Source organism: Globicephala melas, chromosome 14 (assembly GCF_963455315.2).
Source record: "Globicephala melas chromosome 14, mGloMel1.2, whole genome shotgun sequence".
In the NCBI taxonomy this organism is placed as follows: Eukaryota; Metazoa; Chordata; class Mammalia; order Artiodactyla; family Delphinidae; genus Globicephala; species Globicephala melas.
Genome location: NC_083327.1, coordinates 58,675,375 through 58,701,025, shown reverse-complemented (window position 1 = coordinate 58,701,025; position 25,651 = coordinate 58,675,375). Strand labels below are relative to the sequence as shown.

Sequence of the window (25,651 nt, the reverse complement as noted above, 5' to 3'; positions counted from 1 at the left end):
TCCAAACAAACTAGAATTTGCTCATGTGGTACCAATTCAAAATATTCTGGTTTTAGTTTTTTTTTCCACCTTAGTCCATCTGGACTTTTGATGCCCTGATGATCCTTTCAGAAAATATTATTGCCTTAATACAGACAAAGGCCTAATTAATTAATTTGGTATTTCTCTCACCTGAAGCAACTGATGCTTTTTATCTAACAATGACTTTATGTTTGAATATTTATCATGAGAACATTCTCTGCTCTTTTCAAATCCTGTTGAAACTACTTCCTGCCATGCAAGGATGCTTCATATGACTTGAGTGTGCTACGAAAACTTGGTTACTAAGTGGGCACACGGAAATGACTCCACTCATTGTTCCTGCTAGAACTGCGCATTTGCGTTCACATTTTTTAATGGACTTGCGAATATGTTCTACTGAGGTTAAGGGTTAGGAAACAAGACAGGCGTGAGTTGATGGGGCTGGCTGAAGACACGAGTCTAGGGAAGCCGGCAACACCTGATAAAGAAAACAGCTGCTCTCCATTCCCTCCTCTTGTTTTTTACACGCAGGATAAGGCGTTCACCATCTACACGTCAGGCCTCAAAGAACACCTCCCTTGCAGTTTTGCTGGAACCCCTATTCCTTAGCTTAGAACCAGAGGGGGCGGGGAAGGGCCGCTGTCACTCAACCCCGCTGGCCAATAAGAGGAGGGATATCCCCGCCTCCTTCCCAGGGAGGGATTGAGAGCATGCGCAGTGGGCGTTCCAGCGCCTCCACCCATCAGCTGAGGCTCGTTGCTGGCGGCTCTGGGGCCCTTGGGTGGCCGGGGCCAAAGAAGGAGAAGGAAGCCGAGGACGTCGGGGTAAGAGGAGTCTCTGGAGGGGGTGTCCCTGGCTGGGCGCCCCGAAAGCGCGTGTCCCCGTGGCTGCCGTGCCACCTTGTTTGTGCGCGTTGTCAGGTGGCCGCCGCCCTGCTCTTCGCGGCAGGCTTTCGGGAGTCGGAGGGCCGGCGCTGCCCCAGCGCCGGGAGCGCGCTCCTCCCCACGCCCCCCGGGCCGGCGCGGGTGCGCGGTGCAGTTCGGCTGGTGCCGCCGGCCTAGTCAGCCCGGCCCGCCCTGCGCCGGCTGCGCCGCAGCCTCGCCGCCTCCCCCGGCCGCCCCGGCCGCTCTCGCTCAGGCGCACCGGCGGGCTGAGCGCTCCGGGGCGGGGCTGGAGCCCGAGCCGCTCCGGCCCAGCTCAGGAGAACAGCTTCTGCCTCACGCTGGACACGAATTGACCTCTTCCTCTTTTTAAGGCTCGGATTTAGAAAACGCGCTTTAAAGTTCTCCTCCCGAATATAGAAGAACTGAAGACATATATTTCTATAGTAGAGGAACCGTATACGTTTATTCGGAGGCTCATCGTAGTTGGTTTTCTATTTGGCCTGGAGACTTTGACACACTACCTTTCTTTGATCTTTTCAGTACCTGTCCTTAGTTGGTTTGCATTAAGCCCTTTACAGCTACATAAAATATTCCAAGATGCCTCTCCACCCCACCTCAGCCCACCCCTCTTGTTTTTTAGGTTGTTACTTTCTTTACATTCAGACAAAAAGAAAACAAAAATGCCTTTCCCGTCAAATGCTATATATGTTTTTACTCTCAAGTTTCTTACATTTGCTTGGTTCATATAGACATACATTAATTTTTGTTTAATTCAGATCAACATATTCTGACCATAATTATATATAATTTAAAGCTTGCTCGGGATCTGGAAGAAAAGGAAATGATTATGAAATGCTGTGCTGTTTAGTAATATTGGAGGTGGACGTTTCTTCGGGGGTTGGCCTGATCATCCCCCCTGGTCAGAGACTGATAGCAGTGTTTAGCTGTGTCTTGTGATGTGGACACGCCTCTGCTTTGCAGGCCACTTTGAGAAGGTTGTCTCAGACTTGTGACTAGTTAAGAATTATGCTCTAGTTTCAGAGTTAATATGATACCATGTGAACTCATTAACATCTACATTTTTCTTCAGATATTTTACTTTTGCTCCCGATCTCAAAGTCAATCTTAATTTTGGTTATGATCTCAAACTTTAGCCAGGTGCTGCTGGGTGAGAAATTGTATAAAACACCTGCAGTAAGTCTGAATAAGATTTGCCATAATTCTATTTAATTTGAAAGTTTAGTGTGTGTGAAAGAGTGAAAAATAATTCTCGGTATTGTGGACTAAACCCAAATAGTATAATAGTTTAATGGATGGAGGAGCTGAGCTAATGAATGCAGTTAATGTAGTTTATGTAGAGAATGCTCATGTCTGTTAGGAGAGTGATCACCCTCACATTCGTGGAACATCTATGTCCCTGGCACTGGAGTCTACAAGAAGATAGCCTTAGATTAATCTCCAAAGTATATAAACAGCTTATGAAGCTCAATATTAAAAAAACAACCCAAGCAAAAAATGGGCAGAAGACCTAAATAGACCTTTCTCCAAAGAAGACATACAGATGGCCAAGAGGCACATGAAAAGCTGCTCAACATCACTAATCATTAGAGAAATGTAAATCAAAACTACAATGAGGTATCACCTCACACCAGTTAGAATGGGCATCATCAGAAAATCTACAAACAACAAATGCTGGAGAGGGTGTGGAGAAAAGGGAACCCTCTTGCACTGTTGGTGGGAATGTAAATTGATACAGCCACTATGGAGAACAGTATGGAGGTTCCTTAAAAAACTAAAAATAGAATTACCATATGATCCAGCAATCCCACTACTGGGCATATATCCAGAGAAAACCATAATTCAAAAGACATAGGCACCCCAGTGTTCACTGCAGCACTATTTACAATAACCAGGTCATGGAAGCAACTTAAATGCCCATCGACAGATGAATGGATAAAGAAGATGTGGTACATATATACAATGGAATATTACTCAGTCATAAAAAAGAATGAAATTGGGTCATTTGTAGGGACATGGATGGACCTAGAGACTGTCATACAGAGTGAAGTAAGTCAGAAAGAGAAAAACAAATATCATATATTAACACATATATGTGGAATCTAGAAAAATGGTACAGATTAGCTGGTTTGCAGTGCAGAAATAGAGACACAGATGTAGAGAACAAATGTATGGACACCAAGGGGGAAAGCAGGGGTGGTGATGGTGGTGGTGGGATGAATTGGGAGATTGGGATTGACATATATACACTAATATGTATAAAATAGATTACTAATAAGAACCTGCTGTATAAAAAAAAAAGATAAAATTCAAAAAAAAAAAGAAGATAGCCTTGTCTCTCTCATGTTTATGTTCCAGAGGTAGGGATAGATAATAAATGATATACGAACTAGATCATTTTAAATGGTGATTAGTACTATGATGCAGTAGGTTAGATCAGCAGAGTGACAGAGTGGTGACTTCTCACTTCAAATCAAAGTGAATATGAAATGCTTCTCTAGCACGTGATGAGACTTTGCTGGGGAAGCGGAGCAGGTCACATGGAGATCATGGGAAGCGCCCTGCAGGGAGAGGAAATGGCACCAAGCAGTGGTCCAAGGCAGCGATAAGCCTGGGACATCCTGGATCTGAAAGAAGGCCCTGGAGTTCACTGTCTTAGAAATGGTAATATTTACCCTCAGACTGGGTGTGTGTTCTTAGGAAATAGGTACATTTATTCATTCTACAAATATTTATTAAGCACCTATTGTATATCCAGATGCTGAGAGTAGAGCAGTCCACAAAATAGACCAAAAAAAGAAAAATCAAAACTGAAAACAAAAAACCTGCCCTTCTGGGAACTTATCATTTTGGAGCACAGGGTGGAGGGAAGTCCTGAGCTTTATGCTGGTGCTCACCATTAAGAAAGTGAAACTGACTGTTTCTGTTGCTTTATCCACACAGGATTTATAGAGCATGAGATTTATGTTAATGGGAATCTTAAGGATTCTACACTGTGTCCAGTAGCAACTAGGGGTAATGTTTGACACTCAAGATTTCTTTTTAAAATTCCCTTTGTTCTTTTATCTGTGCTCTGTAGAAACAGTCTTGAGAAGATTCTCAGTATGAGTATTGCACCTTGATCCCCTCTTCCCGTCTTTCTCTTTATAGTGTTTATATATCCTCATAGCAAGCTAATTATTGAGATTTTTGGTGAGCACTGTTCAATAGAACTTTCTGCTGTGATGGAAATGTTCCATACGTGAGCTATCGTAGCCAGTGGCCACACATGTGATAGCTGAACACTTGATAGTGCAGGTATAGATAATGAGTCACTGTTATTCTGAGCAATAAAACTAGGAATTCTGAATGGGCTTTCGAAAGTGTACAGCAAAAGTACTTCAGTGCATCTTAGCTCTGGGCTAGGTGCTGGAGGCTGATGTGGAAAGCAGACATCAGAATAACTTGCTTGATGTAGCCTGTGTGCAAAGATCATACACTGTTAAGTCAGTTTATAGTTAGCTGTCTATCTGTTTATATACATATATTTTAAAGTACAGTCAGTTATTTGGATCCTTTATTTTTCATATCTCATCAGGAGAGCCAACCACTGTTGTCTTTTAGATATCACTGTTAGCAGAATAAGAGAGAAGAGGTGTAAGCTGTTCGGCAGTGTTACCTTGATCCATGCATGTAGTTATCCCAAGCTGAATTCCTCATCTTCCTTGTGGGTTTAGCAAAACTTCATACAGAGTCTGCAGAAAGGTGATAAATTTGGTTTTTCTAAATTGAGTGGGCTGACCTGTCCTTAATTTTGTTATACAGGGAAGCAACAAGATGGTTTTGTGTTTTCAAAACATAGACTCTAAGATTTAGTTTCAAATTTTAGCTCTTTTCTTACATTAAACATGTTGCTTATTCTCATTATGCTTCAGTTTCTTCATTTGAAAAATCATAATTATTGTTGTACCTACCTCATAAGCTTGGTGGAAGAATCAACTAAGAAAATGTGAAAGTCCTAAACACAATGCTTAGGAAATAATAAGTTAGCTATAGTTAATCTTGTTGAATTTTTCTTTCTCTTCCATCATTCACAGTTTCTTTTCATTCTTCACTCAGCACTGAGCTGAGGGAATCGCCATTGCACCCCTTCTCTAAGGAAATGCCAGCCAGTCCAACAGTGGCAGCTCTTTGGATAAATAAAGCTTAGTTATCTCACCAGCAGGAACTTTCTCAAATTTAGGCGCTTGAGTAAAGGGGAAACTGGTAGTTTGTAGCTGATTGGTTGATTCTCTAAAGGGGGGGAAAGGAGACCATAAAAGAAAACAGGAGAAGGCTTAGACCAGACTTGTTTGAGTTTTGAGGGTTGAGGGAAATGCTACAATACTAAGTGGCAATCAACAGGACTGATTATAGTCCCTCTTTGGGGGAGAGAGCAGGCCTCAGCTAATCGTGTGGTTGTGTGGTCCTGATGCAAGGGATCTGATCTGTTGATGCTAGTCCTGTAGATGCAAGAGTGAATCTTTACCTTTCTTCTGTATAGAGTGAGAAAGTTCTTGGTCCCTGGATGTGCAGTATCTTATTTGGATCCTGGCAGCAGGCCCAAATGCTAAGTGTCTTCCCCAAAGTAGAGATTTCCTGTTGCCAGTTCCACTGGCAGCTAAAAGGGCAGTTGGCGAGTTCCTATAGCTTCAAAGGCATATAGACACTAAAGAGAGTTAAGAGTGTGACTCGGAGATGTGGATGTGAGATTCATTTGTGTGTAGGTGTATTTGTGCATGTAGATGGAAGAGCACCCCTAAGAGAGTACATAAATAAGAAAGAGGAACACTTCCTCATACAGTGTGTTTTTGTGAGCTAGATTTCAACCCTAGTAGGATCGTGAAATTTGTACTTGTAACCTCCCAGATCGACAATTTGGAAAGTGTAAGCCAGTAACTTTAAAAATGCAGTTATGTGACTTTTCTTTTATGTTATTTAGGTGACTGCTTAGAAAACTGCACAGCCCACAAACAGCTGATGAAATTAGCGAACAAGCAAATCAACTATGTCTTACACTCCAGGAATTGGTGGTGACCCTGCCCAGCTGGCCCAGCTTATCTCTTCCAACATCCAGAAGATCACACAATGTTGTGAGTTGAGTTTTTAAATTGACTTCATTGTTTGTTTTCAATTCTTCATTGAAACTTGGTGGAGATTCAAAAAAGGACAATTAGTGTTCCTCCAAGAGCAGATTTTAAAAGGCTAGACCTCTATAGAGTAAAGATAAGGAGTAGTTATATTAGAAGAGGTAACACTTAACTGCATTTTTCTGTAGAGTGTCAGGCACCTGATAAACATTCATTAATGAAAGAAAGATTTAAAAGGATAGATACTTAGGTTTGCATTAAAGCTGTCAGGTTCTAGATGAGATAAATGAGATTTGATGAAATCTCATAGGTGTGGCACTGGGAAGCACTGTCAAGCACTATCAGTACTCCTCAGAATATATATAAGAAATTTAAAAAAAAATCCCTGTAGCAGATTTGAACCTATAGAGTTTTTTAGTTTTTCTTTCTGAATCACAGCTAATCATATACCTAGATTATTCCGGTCATTTTGCGGTCAGTATTTTGGCCCTCTGGGCATGCCTGAACTCTTTCAGAGTGTGTTAATATATATAGTTTTATTCTTCAGCCTACTTCATTAAGGCTACTCTCTTTACCAGAATGCTAAACACACTGTGGAACATCTGAAATGTTTTCAGATGACCAACTGTGTTTCTTTAATCATTAACTTCCCAACAATTATTACTCTGCCTGAATGACTGAAATGAGATATCAGTTGTTTTGGAGGCAGAGGGAGTAAAACTAGATTATAGATAGTTCTAAGAAAGTGCTGACCTGCACAGCAGTGTAGGATAACCCGTATCCTGATTTGGGGCAGCTCCTGTTTTCTTTGGCTGTCCTTGGAGGAGCAAGGAGGGGGATAGCGTAGAGGTATCACTTTGTCCGCAGTAGGGTCTATAGGATTGGTACGCCAAGGATTGTTCCAGTTTGTCCTGGGGCACCAGCGTTGGCTGGCTCCACCTTGCTCTTCCTGCTTCAAATTGTTTCCATGGTAGCCAAAAGGGCCTCTCCTTTTTGTGGCTCCCTTGCTGCTGATTAGAAATAGTGCTAGTCTGCCTCAGGCTACTTGTGTGAAAATTATAATTTTAATTTGCACATGTGGAAAATCAGGACCTTTATCCAAGAAAGGAGGCCAGGAGGTCTTTTTCTGTAGGATAGGGCAGGTATCCTGTGTCGGGGAAGCTAAACGGTGTCGGGAATTCTGGGAAGAAGATGAGGAATGACTGTAGTGCATGGAGATTACAGAAGCCTTGTGCACTTAGTGGTGTGAAAGATACATGGAGATGTATCTTGGAGATGGTGTGTGAGCTTGAACTGGAAGGAAGGAAGCGTTAACTTCAGTCAGGTTACACTCTCTCAGAAAGAGATCAGTTCGTGAGACCAGCCAGATGATATGAGGTAGATTGGACCACAGTTGCATATTCATGGCATAGTTGATAGCTAAGTGTGTGACTACATCGTGGTTTGGGGCAGTCTTGGAGTACATGGGAGGGTGATGATAAGACCTGAAACTCTTGTTTTTAACAGCCTTGTGAAGAGCTGTTAAGGAGACTGGGACTGTTAACTCTGAGACGGTACAATCACCACCTTCGGATATTTGAAGAACTGTCTTGTCTAAAACACGAGAAATGTACTCTACTTGATCACAGAGGCCTCCACAGATGAACGGAAGCAACAGCTTGAGAAAGGAATAAGGGGCTTTGAATAATCCTAGTTGTTGAGGAATAGAATTGTCTACCTCAGGAGCAGTGCAGTCCCTGTTACTAAGTGAACAGCATATGGCGGTGAGATATTTCTCAGGTCTGTAATTAAGACACTGGAATAATGGTTAAACAAATGACTTTTCATTTTTATGTTAAGTCTTTAGTCATTCAGCAAATAATTTATAGAGCACCAACTGTTTGCTAGTCCCTGTTTCAGACCCTGGGAATCGAGCAGTAAACAAGATCCACAAGGTCCTGTTCTCCTGTAGTTTCCAGTGTGAGGAGAAACTGATGGTTTAAACATTTAATGAACAACATAATTCCCTATGAAGAAAAAAAAATGAGAGTGATGTGATGAGAGCAAGTGATGAGGGAGAAGCTGCCTTATCTTAGGTGGTTCTCTGAATGTGGAAGAGAAGGGGCTGGTAGTGAGAAAATACTGGGAAAGAGCATTTAGATGGAGGCCACAGCTGGTATTTTTAAAAAGCAGTCCAGAGCTTAGGGTGTTCAGAAAATAGGAAAAATCCAGTGTGGCCGAAGCACAGCACTTGAGGCAAGAATGGCAGGAGATGAAATCAGAGAGGAGGCCAATCAGGTCACCTAAAACCTTGGAGGCCATGTGGAGCTTAAATTTCGTTCTAAGAGGCAGGGAAGAGACACAATCAGATCTGCACTTTGAAAAGATTACTTTGGCTGCTGCTTAGAAAACAGACTTTGAAGAAATAGAAGGAGAACACACAGGCCATGGCAGGGCTCTGATGAGAGAGATGTTGGCTTGCACCAGGGTGGTAGCAAGGGAGATGGAGAGAAGTGATGGAGGTACTGTGGAGGCACAGACAGCAGGACTTGCTGATGCACGGGGGTGGGGTGAGAGGGAGAGGGGAGACCAGGATGACTTCATGGTTTTTGCTTTGAGCAACCAAGTGGATGGTGGTGAGTATGTCCTAAGATGGGAAGAACTATAGTTGAGGAGATGTGGGGAGGGTTTTGTTTTGGCCAAGTAAAGTTTGAGGTGTCTTTTAAACATCTAAGTGGAGGTGTCGAACATCTAGTTTAGGTGTATGAATTTGGAGATCAGAGTGTCATCAGAATATAAATGGTATTTAAAACCATAGGTCTAAAATAATCACAAAGGAGTGAGTAGAGTTCAGAGAAGAGTGTTGGAGCATTTAAAAAAATGTAGAAGTCAGGAAAGCAGGGGAAGACACCATAGTCAGGGAAGGAGTGACCAGTGAGGTAAGAAGAAAATCAGGCTCTGCTGGGTTTCCAGAAATTCAAAGAGTGTTTCAAGAATGAGTGAGGCATCATGTGTCTAATGCTGCCAACAGACTGAATGAGATGAAAGCAGAGAATGGGATCTGGCAAACTGGTGTCTTTGAAAGAATAAATCCCTGGATATATGCCAGGGATGCAAAGCTGGTTCAACGACCACAAATCAGGCCATGTGATATACATACACCACATTAACAAAATGAAGGATAAAAATCATATGATCATTTCAGTAGATACAGAAAAAACATTTGACAAGATTTAACATTCATTTATGATAAAAATTCTCAACCAAATGGGTATAGAGGGAACATACTTCAACATAATAACAGCCATATGTGACGGGCCAGCAGCTAATATCATATTCAGTGGTGAAAAGCTAAAAGCTTTTCCTCTAAGATCAGGAATAAGATAAGGATGCCCATTATTGCCACTTTCATTCAGAAATATTGGAAGTCCTAGACAGAGCATTTAGGCAAGAAAAATAAATAAAAGGCATCCAAACTGGAAAGGAAGAAGTAAAACTGTCACTATTTGTAGAGGACATGATATTATATGGAAAACCCTGAAGACTCCATCAAAAAACTGGTAGAACTAATAAACAAATTTAGTAATGTTGCAGGTTACAAAATCAGTACTCAAAATCTGTTGTGTTTCTCTACACTAATAACAAACTATCAGAAAGAGAAATTAAGAAAATCCCATTTATAATTGTATCAGAAAGGAATAAATTTAACCAAGGTTGTATACTGAAAACTATCAGACATTAAGGAAAGAAATTGAAGAAGACACAAATAAATGAAAAGATATTCCATGCTCATGGATCAGAAGAATTAATATTATGTCCATACTACCCACAGCAATTTATAAATTCAGTGCAGTCCCTATCAAAATTACAATGGTATTTTTCACAGAATAAACAGTCTTAAAATTTGTATGGAACTGCAAAAGACCCTGAATAGCCAAAGCAATCTTGAAGAAAAAGAACAAAGCTGGAGTCATCACCCTCTCTGATTTTAAACTCTATTACAAAGCTATAGCAATTAAAACAGTGTGGTATTGGCATTAAAGACAGACACATAGATCAATGAAACAGAATAGAGAGCCCCGAAATAAACCCATGTATATATCATCAGTTAATTTACAGCAAAGCCAAGAATATACAATAGAAAAAGGATAGTCTCTTCAATAAATCATGTTGGGAAAACTGGACAGCCACATGGAAAAGAATGAAACGGGACCACTGTCTTACACTATACACAAAATTAACTCAAAATGGATTAGACTTGAACATAAGACCTGAAACCATACAACTCCTAGAAGAAAACATAGGTGGTAAGCTCCTTGACATAGATCTTGGCAATAATTTTTTGAATCTGATAACAAAAGTGAAGGCAACAAAAGCAAAAATAAACAAGTAGGACTACATCAAACTAAAAAGTTTCTGCACAACAAAGAAAACCAAAAAGATAAGAAATAACAGGTTCGGTGAGGATGTGGAGAAAAGGGAACCCTTGTGCACTGTCGTTGGGAATGTGAATTGGTTCAGCCACTATGGAAAACAGTGTTGGAGATTCCTCAAAAAATTAAAAGTAGAATTACCATACAATCCAGCAGTACTCTTCCTGGGTTTTTATCCAAAGAAAACAAAAATACTAGATTGAAAACGTATCTGCACTCCCATGTTCATTACAGCATTATTTACAATAGCCAAGATATGGAAGCTACCTAAGAGTCCATGGATAGACGAATGGATAAAGAAGATGTGGTGGGTGGGTGGGTGGATGGATGGATGGATGGATAGATAGATAGATAGATAGATATACACAATGGAATATTATTCAACCATTAAAAGAAAAAGAATGAAATCTTGCCATTTGCGATAACATGATTAGACCTCAAGGGCATTGTGTTACGTGAAGTAAGTCAGAGAAAGGCAAATAACATATAATCTTTCTTATACGTGGAATCTAAAAAAAACCCCAAACCAGAAACACTAAGTTCATAGGTATGGAGAACAGATTGGTGGTTGTCAGGGGTAGGGGGTGGGAGAAATGGGTGAAGTGGGGGAGGGGGGTCAAAAGGTAAAAATATATATTTTTTTAATTAAAAAAAAAGATGGTTCACAAATTTTGATAATTCAAAAAAAGGAAAAAAAAGGTGGTTTCCTATCCACGTTCCAAGTATAGATGGAGAGGAGGCAGAAGGACTGACCTCTTCCATTTAAAGAGACTTCCTAGCATCCTACTCACCTCTGCATATATTATTGACCAGAATTTATTTCTTTTTATTTTTATTTGTTTTTTTTTGCGATATGCGGGCTTCTCACTGTTGCGGCCTCTTCCGTTGCGGAGCACAGGCTCCAGACGCGCAGGCTCAGCGGCCATGGCTTACGGGCCCAGCCGCTCCGCGGCATGTGGGATCTTCCCGGACCGGGGCACGAACCCGTGTCCCCTGCATCGGCAGGCGAACTGTCAACCACTGCGCCACCAGGGAAGCCCCTTGACCAGAATTTAGACAGTCACATGGCTACATCCACTACTAGGAAAGCTGAAAGCATCTTTTAGCTGTATTGCAATGTGCTCACTAAAAATGGGGACTGCTCCACTTGAGAGAGAAAGGAGAAATCAGTATTTAGGAGGCAACTAGTAGATTCTACCATGGAAATAGGAAGAGGGTCAAAGAAAAGGTACATTTTTTCCACTACAAAAGAGAGACTCTAGTGAGAGTATACTTGCAAAAGAATTGTCTTTGAAGGTGAGAGGCGATGGGGAATAGACCACTAATGAGTGGTTTGCCTTTTATCTACTGTACAGATTTGGTGCAGAGTGTGATGCGTAAAGATGGAGAGTGTCTGTCTGAGTGTTTCTAAATAAAATAGGCAAAGGCATCAGATAGAGAATGGGAGGGAAGGTTGTTAGAAGTTTATGGAAAGAAGAGAAGATGCATTACTTGTAGTTTTGACAGTTGAGAGAATGGATGTACCAGGGAAACAGAAGCAGAGAAGTGTTGTGTGGCAGTTTGATTACTCATTTGAGGTTTGGGTTCATGAATTTAGTGAAACCAGTCATCACGGTGTATATTTTTAATTCTAAGATTCAATGTTTAAATGATGGGAAGTTTAGATTTCGGTAGAGCAAGTTATTGCTAAAAATCTAACCTACCATCCAGTGTGTATTACTGATAAGGGCTATGCAGAAATCACATGGAAGTGAAAGGGAGAAGTGTGAAATTTCAGTTCACTTTTTTCTACATCTGGTAATGCTAATAATACTGGATGTGATTGAATAAGATGGTACTTTGCACCACATTAGGTGCTTCTCTTCACACTGCATTTGCATCTTTTGAATTTGTGTCAGTACAAATTATCTAATTTTACAAAAGAAATCTAAAGAGAAGGTGCTGTAAGTAAGGTAATCCCCTTGGACTTAGAATATGTGCATCTGTTCAACTAAAGCTAAAGTCTTCCTGAGTACTGCCGTGGGAAAAGTTTATTTTCATTTTAGCTTTGATTAAGATCAACAAAAACTTGTAAAATATTGAGTTGTACGGTTTAATTTATACCAAAAATATATTGAGTTGTATGGTTTAATTTATACCAAAAATAGCAATCAAAAGATTTTTGATTCTTGGAGGAACCCAAGAATAACATTTAGTAAGACTGGAATTTTGTGAGTTTTTAAAATAGTATTCTGGCAGTTCTGTTTTGCAAAGAGTAGGATAGATGAAACAAAATGTTTTTAAACTTAAGTGGTTTTGTTTTCCTGTTAAACTACTTTTTGTTAAAAAAATAACCTATAGTCTTATTGATTTACTTTACTTGTGAAGTATTTAAACCACATCACAATAATGTAATTTATATTAAACATAAAATATTTAAATACTATAAATACATAAATGTAAAATATATTAGAAGTAAAATTGTATTAAATAATATCACTTTCTAAGTATAAGTAATAAACAGATGTTATAAATTAGAACTTTATTAGAGATTTCTCTGTGGAGCATTTAAAACGGTTAAGAAACTATTTTTATCCTAGGGGAGAAAGTGTTCTGTTGACTCTGAGTCGGCAAGGTGTCTGTGCTCCATCCTTTGCCCTGGCGTTGACAGTATTCTCTGTCACTGGCCCTAACACAGCATTAAATCTTTCTCAACCCAGTGTTCCAGGCAACCATTCCCAATAGACTGGAGTCGACATCTAAATAAAACTGATTGTTATCCAAGGTCTAGAAGATCATAGTGCATCAAAGACATGCTTAGATTTAGTTCTCAAACTTCAGATTTAGTTCTCAAGGTTTTTTTTTTTAAGTACCATTTTCATTAGCAGTATGTGGAAAGGAGATTTACTCATTTACCTTTTTTTTTTTTTAACATCTTTACTGGAGTATAATTGCTTTAGAACGTTGTGTTGGTTTCTGCTGTATAACAAAGTGAATCAACTTTATGCATACATATATCCCCATATCCCCTTCATTTACCCTTTAACATCCGTCTGTATTTTTTTTGGAGACAGGCTCCTACCTGTGACATATAGGACAAGGATAAGCAAGCCTCTGTGGGTTGAAAATGCTGAGCCTATTATATGAGGTGAACCAGAGTAGAATATTTCACAGGGGCCCTTCATCCTGGAACAGACACACACAATACAGAAAAATGGATTTGGGACACACGGAACACACAGAAAGAACTCGTGTTTTTGAAGGAAGCAGATAAATATATTGAAATCCATCACATAATTAAACATTGGTTTTTTTTTAACTTAAAAAAAATAGAAGCATATTATATATATTGAGTTGTATACCAATTATTAGTATATAGCTCAGTGAGTTATGTTACAACACCACACATGTCAGGAAATAGAATATTACCAGCCCCCTGAAGCCCTTCTCATGCTTAGAGCCCCCTCCATACTCTCCAGATGTAACCAGTGTCCCGACTTCTAATGTCATTGATTAATGTTCCTAGTTTTTAACTTTATCTAATGGAATCAAGAAATATGTTTTATATTGAAGTTCTTTCTCCCATTAGGTTTGTGCAGTTCATCTGTGTTGTTGCAGGTGGCTGTCAGTCATTTGTTTTCATTACTGTATTCGAGTATACCACATCTAGTTATTCTTTCTACAGTTGGTGGACATTTGGAGTGTTTCTGTATTTTTGCTTTGTTTGGTTTTGTTTTTTGCTTTTATGGACAATGCTGAACATTCTTGTATGTTCTTTTATTTCATATGTGTGTCTAGGAATTGGGTTGCTGGGTCATAGGATATATGTATGTTCAGTTGTAGTAGATACAGGTAAACAGTTACCTAAAGTAGTGGTTCCAGATTGTACTCCCACCAGCCAGGGTATCAGAGTTTGTGTTGCTCCAAATCCTTGCCAACATTTGCATTTATAGTCTTAAATTTCAGTGTGTCCCACTGTGATGTATATTGCAATTCCCTGATTAGAATCAGACTTCCAGAATGTAGCTGAGCTAAGAAAATCAATGGGACAATAGGAAAAGTTTCTAATTAGGCAAGCTGTATGTGCGTGCTTGCTGGTGTCCCGAAATCACATCCAACAGCAGTGTGGCCTGAGTAAGTTGTTTTACCTTCCAAGACATGATTTTCTTATGTATTTTTTGTGGGCCGGATTATGGTCTGTACCAACTTTAACAGGCTATAATTTTAACCAAGTTAAAGTTGTAAAAAATCCTGAAAGCTCTTCTGACATATGCAGGATTATTCTCTTTGTTATTAAGAAACCAGTTGCCATATCTGGACCCATCATGCATGCTTTTAAACTCCCGTAATGGAAACAGTCATTCACAAGTTAGCCACAAGTGGAGTTCCACTAAGAGTTACATATCTAAGTATTAGGAGGTGGGAGAGTTGCGGTCACAAGGGATTCTGGAGTGAATCATGTCAGAAGTAACTAAGTTATGAATTGCAGGAAATTGATAGATAGAAATAACCACAGCTGACCATGAAACACAGTCGTTGAGATAAAATTTTCCCATACGTACATATTATAGTAAATCTTACCAGTGCTAATGAGAACTCTGGCATTTGAGTATTGGTTTAAAGAATAATGTAAAAGAGGGCTTCCTTGGTGGCGCAGTGGTTAAGAATCTGCCTGCCAATGCAGGGGACACGGGTTCGAGCCCTGATCTGGGAAGATCCCACGTGCCGCGGAGCAACTAAGCCCGTGCGCCACAACTACTGAGCCTGTGCTCTAGAGCCCACGAGCCACATCTACTGACCCCGCATGCCATAACTACTGAAGCCCGTGTGCCTAGAGCCTGTGCTCCACAGCAAGAAAAGTCATCGCAATGAGAAGCCCGTGCACTGCAACGAAGAGTAGCTTCTGCTCTCAGCAACTAGAGAAAGTCCGTGTGCAGCAGCGAAGACCCAATGCAGCCAAAATAAATAAATAAATAAAATGTATTTTAAAAAAAGAATGAAAAAGGAAGATAGAGAGTGGCTAAAAGCTAGCCTTTGGAAAATGAACCCAATAGATCCATTGGTAACTTTATAAAATATACTCAGCGGAATGTGTAAGTGCAGAAGTTTTCTGCTTTTTAGCAGAAATATGCATGATATGTCACATGTGCTTATGTGTTTGTTCCGGAAGATTTGAGAAGTCAGAACTTTTTAGAGGGGCATAAAATGTGTGAACTTAAGCCCATGTTATAAAGGTTAAGAGAAGGTGACTGAAAAAGGTCTGTGTTGAATCTTAATTGTTTTATTTTTTATCGTTTATCTCCTATAGATTAAAGTTGTTGGTCCAACACAGACTTCTTTAGATTTGAAGTAAATATTATTGGTTTCTCTGTGTTGCAATTAGCTTCTCATTCTGTGTGCGTCCTTTTATTGTTTATTAGGCAGGATCAGTGCTTGGCTCTTGTCCCTGTAAGGTCCTTAGGACTTTGAGAAGAAAAATAAAATCTCTACAAAAGCTTGAGCCCTTTTGTTGTTATACTTTTGAGAATGAATGCAGTTCTTTTAACTACAGTCTGGTGAAAGGGACACTAGTTTTGCACCTTAACACATGACTGCAGAAAAGGGAAGCTAGTATCATTGAGTTCTCCTTTTTGGTTGCCAGGGCAAATTTTCTTTAACAAAAGAACTCCAGTCCTGAGAAGTTAATGAATTGACTGGAACTGTGTATTTACCGAGGAATTGGAGGTGTTACCTTTTGTTTCCTGGGGTGGTCTGGTGGACAGGAAGGCAGTTTACAGAGGGAAAGGAGTTGAAAACGTGTTCATTCTCTCTTTCCCTCCTCTCCTCCCTCCCCTAAAACGCCCTTTGTAATATCTACTTCTGACGTCACACGTCTGAAAATACCTGGTTGAATTTTTTCCCCTTGAGGAGAAAAGCTTTAATAGCTTTCATTTCATTGTTGTGATTCTCTTCATGCCTAAGGTGTTGACATAGAACAGAGCTAGGAGTGGAAATTAATGTCATATCCAAGGGAATTTGAACAGAGAACAACCATCCTTTCTTCTCTCTGGTGATTTTTCCTACATGACTGAACACGAGTGCTGTTTATGACTGAATATTTTCTGTTTGTTTTATGAACTAAAACTTTAAAATATGCTCCAGGGAGCTCTGTCCCTCACTGCTCCTATATGTGAACCATCTACATGCCTCTGTCCTGAACATGAATTTTCTTACTGTTGGTTACAACCCCAATCCCTAGTACTGTGTGTCTTTGCTCCCCATTTGCAACCTAAGTGTACATCCTATTGGTTCTCCCTGTAAAATTTGTCCATTTCTCTCCATCTCTGCTGTCACCACCCAGGTCCCAGCTGCTGCTCTTTCTTCTCGGCATGACTGTAGCCTCCAAAATGTTCTCCCTGCTTCCATTCCTGCCTGTCTACAGTCTATTCTCCATACTATAGCCCAGGTGAACAATCAGTCAGACCATGCCATCTCACAGCTGGAAACTCTGCAGTGATTCCCGTGGCACTCACAATCTGATGTAAATCCCCACCATGCCTCACAACACCCTCCAGATCTGATCCTGCCCCCATTTGCCAACTCCTACCACTCTCCCCTTTGCAGCTGCAAGATTTCAGATTTCAGCCACGTTGGCTGCCTTTCTGCTGCTTGAACAGTTGAGCTCCTTCTTACCTCAGGGCCTTTGCGCTTACTTTTCCTCTGCTTCAGACATCTTCCCGAATCTTCACACAGTTGGCTTCTCCTTGGCTTTTAGGTCTTAGCCCAGAGGTCACATCCTTAGAGATGTTTTCCCTGACCTATCATTTTTGTTCCTCCACTCATTCTTTTTCTCATTAACCAGTTTTTTGTTTGTTTGTTTTTTGCGGTACGCAGGCCTCTCAGTGTTGTGGCCTCTCCTGTTGCAGAGCACAGGCTCCGGACGCGCAGGCTCAGCGGCCATGGCTCACGGGCCCAGCCGCTCCACGGCATGTGGGATCTTCCCGGACCGGGGCACGAACTAGTGTCCACTGCATCGGCAGGTGGACTCTCAACCACTGCGCCACCAGGGAAGCCCAACCAGTTTGTTTTTGTAATGCCTTTGATCAGTAAATTAAACTACCACATTTGCCTACTTATTTTCTGCATTCCCTACTAGAATGGCGGCTCCTGAAGAGAAAGGGCTTAATATACCTTGTTCACAGCTCTGTATTGTAAGAACAGTGCCTGGCCATGAGTCAGCCCTTAATAAAATTGGAGTGAATGACCTCAGGTAGGTTACCCAATGTATCTAAACTACATTTATCTATTTTCAACAAGTAGGGATAAGTGTGCCTCGCATGTAGTAACCATTATAAGTTTATTTCTTTTCTTTCCTTTGACCTTATGGCAGCAATCTCCCCTCACTCATTTGGTAATGAGATGCTGGCTTGTGAATTCTTTTGTATTTCATCTTTACAATTTTTTTTAAGTGCCAGCATTTTTTTCCCTTAACTACCAGGGTCTGTAATCTCTTCTGTGGCTGGGGATCGTACCTTTATGCAGAATTATATCTCTCAAGAGTTTTGCATACAGGTGCTAGTAAGGATTTATTGGATGATGAAGGATAGAACAGAAAGGATAGAATAGAAAATTTCAAAAAAGAGAATGTTGTGATTCCAAGATGTGACACTGGAGGGAAGGAACATGGTTTGAGAAGATGGGAAGCTCTCAGAAATCCTGACTGCAATGTAAAATCACCTGAATGAGGAAGAAACAATTTATATAAAGAAATCTTAGTGCTCGCTTCAGCAGCACATATACTAAAAATGGAACAATACGCAGACGATTAGCCTAGCCCCTGCAGAAGGATGACATGGGGGAAAAAAAGAAGAAAAATCTTACAGGAAAGGCACGTTACCTTTCTACCTTTCTGTGAGCCCAGTTCTGGAAAAGAAGCAGTTGTTGAATGTGAATAATGGAAAGAGAGAGGGGAATGAGAAGGGTACAGAAATCACACTATGATCCATTGATACACACAGCATTTGGAAGTACTAGGAACACTTCTGGGGGGCTGGGATTGCTGCTTCAGATAATTGAAGGGGTGTCAGGTGGAAGAGGGTCACCCTTCCTTCTGTATGATATTAAGGAGGGCAGTTAAGAGATGAGTAGAAAGAAGTTGCAGCAAATATGAGTGGTCCTTCCAGCAGGGCTTTCCAAGGATGCTGTGGACTGGTACAAGTTACTCATTCATACAGGTGTTTGAGCTTAGGTCAAACATACTTAACAGGTATCTTTTTACTCATTAGTACTGTTTTTTAACCTTCCTCTCACATAAGCACTGTCAGGGTCCTTGTTATGGACTGAATTTCGTCCCCCCAAAATTCGTATTGTTGAAGTCCCAACCCCCAGTGTGGCTGAATTTGGAGATAGGGCCTTTATAGAGGAAATTAAGGTTAAGTGAGGTCATAAGAGTGGGGCCCTAATCCAGTATGACTGGTGTCCTTAAGAGGAGAGACACCAGGGACGCCCAGGCACAGAGAAAAGGCCACTTGAGGACACAGTGGGAAGGAGGCCATCTGTAAGCCAAGGAGAAGCCTCAGGAAAAGCCAGCCCCACTGGCACCTTGACCTTAGACTTCCAGCCTCCGCCCAGAACTGTGAGAAAATAGAATTCTGTTGTTTAAGCTACTAGTCTGTGGTATTTTGTTATGGTAGACCTCACAAACTAAATAAGCCCTGCATTCCTTGGCATGATGCACTGGGATTTAAAGTTATGGGAAACCCAGATAATGGTGAAGTTTGCCTTTGAATCCCGAGATTCTACAGTTTGTTGTAACTAATTGTATTTCAAAAGTAATGTGCACTCCTGTGCTTAGGAAGATATTATTGATCACATGATACAGAATGGAAGAAGAGATATTTATTTTAACTTCTTTTGACTTCTATGAAAAACTCAAGATTCCGAAAGATGTTTTCACTTACTAAATAGCACATTAAGAAGAATAGTTAATGCATAATAATATAGAAATACCTTTATTAAACATGCATTAATTATAAGATTTGCTTTTATTTGAAGCAACTACTGATAATGATCATAAAGATAAGTCAGGACTGACAGTGTGACATCAGTTGTTTTTTCAGCACTTATCTACCAAAATCTCTTACCTGTCAGAGTGCTTTTCCTCAATGGCAACCTGAGGAAAACAGCATTAAAGTCAACTTGCATATTCTTTTCTTTAGTAGCAAATCTAAATGATTCCAGAAATATTTATACATAATTACCTTCTTTCTTTTTTAATGAAAATAGGATAATACTATACCTTTTTTTTTTTGCTGCTTGTTTTTTCTCTCTTCTATGTTGCTTGAATAATTTGTTATTATATGAATTTGCCATACATCTCAAACGTCTGTGTTTTTTTTTGTTTTTGTTCGGTTTTTTGTGGTTTGTTTTTTAGTTGTGAGTTAAGTTTTATTTGGGGCAAAATGAGGACTGTAGCCCAGGAGACAGCATTTCAGATAGCTCTGAGAAACTGCTCAGGAGTCAAACCTCTGTTAATGGACATTTTATCCTAAAATTATATGTTTAAAAGTTGAGGAGCGGGCTTCCCTGGTGGCACAGTGGTTGAGAGTCCGCCTGCCGATGCAGGGGACGCGGGTTCGTGCCCCGGTCTGGGAAGATCCCACATGCCGCAGAGCGGCTGAGCCCGTGAGCCATGGCCGCTGATCCTGCGCATCCGGAGCCTGTGCTCCGCAACGGGAGAGGCCACAACAGTGGGAGGCCCGCGTACCGCAAAAAAAAAAAAAAAAAAGTTGAGGAGCTTACTGTTTATGCTGACTCCCAAATGAATCCTTCCTCTGAGTTCTGTATAAATAAAATGTGGTGCTGATTATACCATAAAAATTTTCATATATATGTTTCCAGACTCTTATTTAAAAATTAATTTAACTATTGTTAGCTTTTTCCACTATAAATATATTCAATATGCTCAGTAATTGTATTACAGAGTGGCTTCTCTTATTAAATAAAGTTCGTGGTCAGTTGTGTAACTGCTGCTCAGCTGCCCTGTGATGCTGCCTGTGCGTACAGTTCAGTTGTCTCAGTGCTGGTGTGAGAGCAGGACAACAAAACTCAGGCTGGGCTGTTTAGTTTTGGTTTCCTGGAATGGTTTTGACAATTCTTGTCCTCATCTCTTTGACACTTTTTTGTTGTTTTTCACCAATTAATAAGCAATATTTTTCATTAAAGAGTATATTGCCGTTTATACTTACTCCAGTCTGGGTGTTTTCTTAAAGCAGTTATTAATTGGTTTGCATATTAATTGATTTGGAAGAAACCAACGGTCATACAAAATGGTGTTCTGTAAGTCTTGGGACATTTCCTTTTCGAGTCATCTTTCTTGTTATAGTGTCATTATCATGATCATTATTTGAAGAAACCATTGTTGCAGTAGCATATTACTCCTTTTGAGTATGGCCACCAACTTCTCTGGAATAGTTTGTTCTTCATCCCATTTAACGTCCCAAGAGAATGCCTGCAGACATCACCAAGATCCCCTCGTAGCCTGTGGATTATTATTTTTCTGCTGGGGAATGTGGAAGCCTTTAGCTAAAAATCCAGCTAAGGCCTGTTTACTTGGCAGTGCTCAGAGCACTGCCTTTCTGCTGAGGTGGGGGAGGAGAGCTGGGCAGCGTGGCCCAAATGCATCCAGTGACTTTAGTTGTAGAGTATTGCCTGTACACCCTGCTTTACTCAGAAATCTCATTCTGAAAACAAAAAATCTCATTCTGGAAGATATGTATGTAGGTTAGTATCTTTTAGCTCTCTTTGCTAACTGTGTACTCTGTGCCTCGTATTTGGTATTTTGAATCTGTTTTTTGTACATTGTTATTTGATCTTCTGGCCAACTCTGTCAGATGAGAAATTTTAGGTTTGAAGTGGTTAAGTCACTTGCTCAAGTTCATATAATTATTTTGGAGAGGCTGGCACTTGAACCCAGGACAGTCTGATTCACGTAACACTGTGCATTTGGATCATGTTTTATATTGTACCAGGTCATTGTGCATTTATGTGCATTCATTCATACCATGAGTATTAAGCATCTGTGATGTGCTAGGCGCCGTCTGGATGCCAGAGATATTTCAGTGAATAAAACAAGCAAAATACCTACCTTTATGGAGCTAACCTTTAGTGAGAGAAGACAGACAGAAAATAAATAAGTAAATAGTGTACTGGAAGGAGGTGTTAAGTGTTATGAGAAGCACCCTGACGAAAACATAACAGTGGGGATCTGGTATCCTGGAGAGGGGACTGCATTTCTAAATGGGATACACAGGGAGCCAGGATAGGCCTTACTGAGGAGATGATAGTTGTACATGTATTTAAAGGAAGTAAGGGAATGCACCCTTCAGTATCTGGGGAAAGAATATTCTAGATGGGGGGATAGCAGGTACAGGGGCCCTGAGGTGGGAGCCTGCCTGGGTGTTGGAGGAGTGGAGGAGGGGTCAGTGTGTGCAGAGCACACAGAGGGCAGATTAGGGGCTGGGGGGGGCGCTGGGGGGTGCCTTACAGGCTATCGTAAGAATTCAGGCTTCTACTCTGGGTAGAACCAGCCTTTTGAGCATGTAAATAAATGGAAAGTCGATACATAGATAGGAGAATGTTCTCATCTAGTCAGCATTACACTTTATTTTCTCTCTGTGTAATAGAACTCAGAAGGATTCATTTGTAGAGACAGCATAAATGGTTAAGTTCCCCAACTTTTAAACCTATAAACTTAGGATAAAATCTCCATTAACAGAGGTTTGGTTAAATGACGTATGGCACAGTCACATAATAGAGGAAGCACAGTGTTGGTCTTAACTAGAGTTTTGGATTTGTCAAGTGGTTAAGGTAAGTGGAGAGAGGGGCTTGAGGGGATATAAGCAGGAGAGTGAAGATGATGACATTTAAGCTAACTGTGGCGTTTAAATTGGGTCAGGAGGCAAGCGAAGACATGGCGGGAAGGGGAGGTCATGCGAGGGAAAGTGGCAAAGTGGCAGGACCAAAGGATGCTAGGTCCTGGGTGGGTCAGAGGCTCATTGGGTCAGGGTGCCAGTGGGAGAGAGCTAGACATACAGGAGGTGGTGATTTGTCGGTGGTGTGTATGAAACTAAGGTTATGGAGGAGTTACGGTTGCTGGTAACGAGAAGGCATTTGGTAAGATCTTGGAGTGTGTGATTACGGGAGGGTGGAGGACAAGATCATTTGGAGAAAAGCGTGCAAAGAAATGAGGTCAGGATGGTGGCAGGATTATCAGCATGGGTATTGAAATCACTAGGAGTTGAGAGAGGATGTGACAGTGACATTGAGCTAGGAGCTAAAGCCATCAGCAATTCAAGGGCTGTGGCCTGAGCAACCCAAAATGGCAACAGCTGTTAACGGGGCTCATGCTTTCTGTGCATCTAATCTTTCCTTTCATTTCTGAATTTGTCCTTCTCTTTTCTTCCCTGAGTTCCTCTAGTTTCTGCTTCGCTGCTGCCTATTATCTGGCCATCTTGTCTATGAGCTGTTTTGTGATTTTCCTTTAAAATTGCAATTGCCTCACTGAGTTAAAACAAAAAAAAGGGTGCTATTTTGGGTTATAATTTTCACCTTATCCACTTCTGTGGCAACATTTTTTCCTGCTGCATTTTCTTTGTAGCGAGTTTTGCTGTTCTTTTCCACAGTTTTATATAATCTTTTGCATGGCTGCTCTTTCTGTTCTCTTGGTTGTTGTTCAGTGGAGTGAGCTTGCTTTTCCTGGCAGGAGACAGCTGTGAAGGGAGAGGGTGCCCAGGCTGTGCCCTCGGGCTCCTTCCTCTCTGCACTGCCCTGAGGCACTGTTTCTTTCCCCCTCTGCCTCTCAGAACCTAGCCTGACATAGGAGAGTTCCCCCTCCAGTCCAGACGTCCCCCTGTCACTCCATTGGTTCCCCAGTGCATAAGGCATCCCCTTCCTCTTAGGGAAAGGTGACACTTTCAGAGATGAGCAGCCTGGGGCCCCGAGCATGGTCCAAGCCTCTGCTCTCCACCTCTCTCAGCAGAGTGTCTGCTTCCTGTCAGCCCTGCCCCGGTCCCCCTTGGGAATCACCATCATCTCCTGGTGGCGCACACTTGCTGGTGACATTTTGGCGCTCTGCCTCCCCTATTCTCCTCTGCAGCACCCCTGTTTCCTATCCCATCCCCATGGCTTCCCACTCACGATCTGCTCTTTTCTGTTTCTTCTGGCCACATGTACATATTTTTGAGAATTCTTTTGTGGTCTTAATTTCTCTGAAAATGTAGCTTACGTGGGTTTTCTTTTTTCCTGCCTCTCTGCACCGTCTATATGGCTTGAAGAGGGAAGAAGAGGGAAGATTCAGGAAAAAACTTGTACCATGTTCCTATAGGAAGCAGAAATCCATTTGCAGTGTTTTAGTAAAAACATGTGAACAGCAGGGCCTTGCAAATAAAACTGATTAGAGGGCTTCCCTGGTGGCACAGTGGTTGAGAGTCCTCCTGCCGGGGGACACGGGTTCGTGCCCCGGTCTGGGAAGATCCCACATGCCGCGGAGCGGCTGGGCCCGTGAGCCATGGCCGCTAAGCCTGCGCGTCTGGAGCCTGTGCTCCGCAACGGGAGAGGCCACAACGGTGAGAGGCCCGCATACCGCAAAAAAAAAAAAACAAAAAAACTGATTAGAAATTCGGACTGAGATAAACAGTTGAGGAATCACTGCCATATGAGCTGGAGGTGAACTTCCTCACATGGCTAATACTCAGGCTGCTTTTGGAGCAGACTGTCGGGCCATCTGGTGGATGACAGGAAGGAAACTCATCCAGGAGGTGAGGAGGGCCAAGGAGGGCTCAGGAAGGCTGGAGAACCGCAAGGAGTAAGGCTGCCCCGCTGGCAAATCCCCCTGTGTTAGCTGAGTACACAGATCACCTACTCAAGGGGCCATGTCCTCCTCTTGACCTCTCTTACTCCCGATTCTCGACTCTCTCTGAGCAGGTCAGCTGAGCAGGGCCACATGATAAGATGTTAGGACTGAACATCTTTGCTAAGACAGAGCTTGCAGTGTTCTGGCCATCTTAGAAATCCGAAGTACTGTTTACATACAGTTTTCAAATGGCTTGTTTTTGCACTTTGTTCATTTTTAAGAATCATGACTCTAGATTTAACTCTTTATTAGTCTACAGTAGCTTTAAAATGCCCTAAATTTCTACTTCGTTAGCCTGTGTGCCTTTCTCCCTCTAAGTATTTGGAAAGAAAACCAATGAGAAATTTAAAATTAAATGTGTTCTAAATGGGAGATTGCTTCATGGAAGCAGGACTTGCCTGCAAGTGTTGGAGTGCCAGGAAGGAGGGCACAGTAAACCAGCAGGCTTGGCCCCGAGGCGCAGGCTTCACCTGAGCTTTTCAGCTCAAGACTCATCCTTTAGAAGATCCTTCAGTTTCCTCCCCACCGTTCACATCAGTTCTTTTACCCACAGAGAAGATAAGCTCCCTATTCAGGTCACAAGACAGAGCATGAGATAGAGAGCCTATTGGAAAAAAGCCCATAATTATTTTAGTAGCTTTGTTTCAGATTCTCTAAGGAGTTTTTCTACTTAACATGTGCTTTTTAGAATTATAATATACTTTTCTGGGACCTAGTTCACTTGATTATTTTTCTCAGAACCTTTTTGTGTTGAAACTTATTTTCAACTAGCTGATATATTTTCTCATGATACATTATCCTATGCACCTTGTACTGTGTAATGAGCCCAACCTAATGATTCTAACTCTGATTATAGTAAACTTACCAGTAATAGCATCTCGTGTTCTTACAGAAATCTATGCCATTTTGAAAATGTTTTTATATATATCGTCTGTAATATTTCAACCCACCCTTTAAAATAGACAGAGTGTTTGATAGGTGAGGAGTTGTCTAAAACAGAATTTGTTTTTATTAATATTTAGTTGGGTTTTTTTTCTAGTTCAGTTTCTTACTTGTGTGTATACATGTCACTGTCAGGTGGTAGCTGAGTTCGCTCCTAATTAGGGGTTATAACTGTCTTGTGTCAGTTGATATTTATCATTATCTCTACAATTCTCATAACTATATCAGAGTTTATTAAGTTTCAACACCCTCCTACAGCATGGTTCACATTAATATATATTAATAAGAATATTCTTACTGTTCATTTCTGACTTTCAGGAGAAAAACATTAAGCCACTTCATACTGTTTGCTCTCATTTATTGAACTGTTTCTGTTTCCAGTACAAGGTGCTTACA

General features: G+C 41.1%; 1 protein-coding gene and 1 non-coding gene across 3 annotated transcripts in view; both read left to right on the top strand.

The window, feature by feature from the left end:
* The first annotated feature begins 720 nt into the window (after nucleotides 1-720).
* STX7 (syntaxin 7) overlaps nucleotides 721-25,651 on the top strand; it is a 49,199-nt gene continuing 24,268 nt past the window's right edge. The window contains exons 1-3 of one of the 2 annotated variants that reach the window (XM_060283433.1): nucleotides 755-845; nucleotides 3,425-3,587; nucleotides 5,884-6,034. In XM_060283433.1, the coding sequence (XP_060139416.1) occupies nucleotides 5,950-6,034 (85 nt within the window). In that variant the 5' untranslated portion in view covers nucleotides 755-845; nucleotides 3,425-3,587; nucleotides 5,884-5,949. Of the gene's footprint in view, nucleotides 846-3,424; nucleotides 3,588-5,883; nucleotides 6,035-25,651 lie in introns of both variants that reach the window. The other variant, XM_030853430.2, reaches the window with a different exon arrangement.
* LOC115851565 (U6 spliceosomal RNA) lies at nucleotides 18,177-18,283 on the top strand. Its single transcript, XR_004038843.1, has one exon. It is a non-coding gene; the product is annotated as a U6 spliceosomal RNA (small nuclear RNA).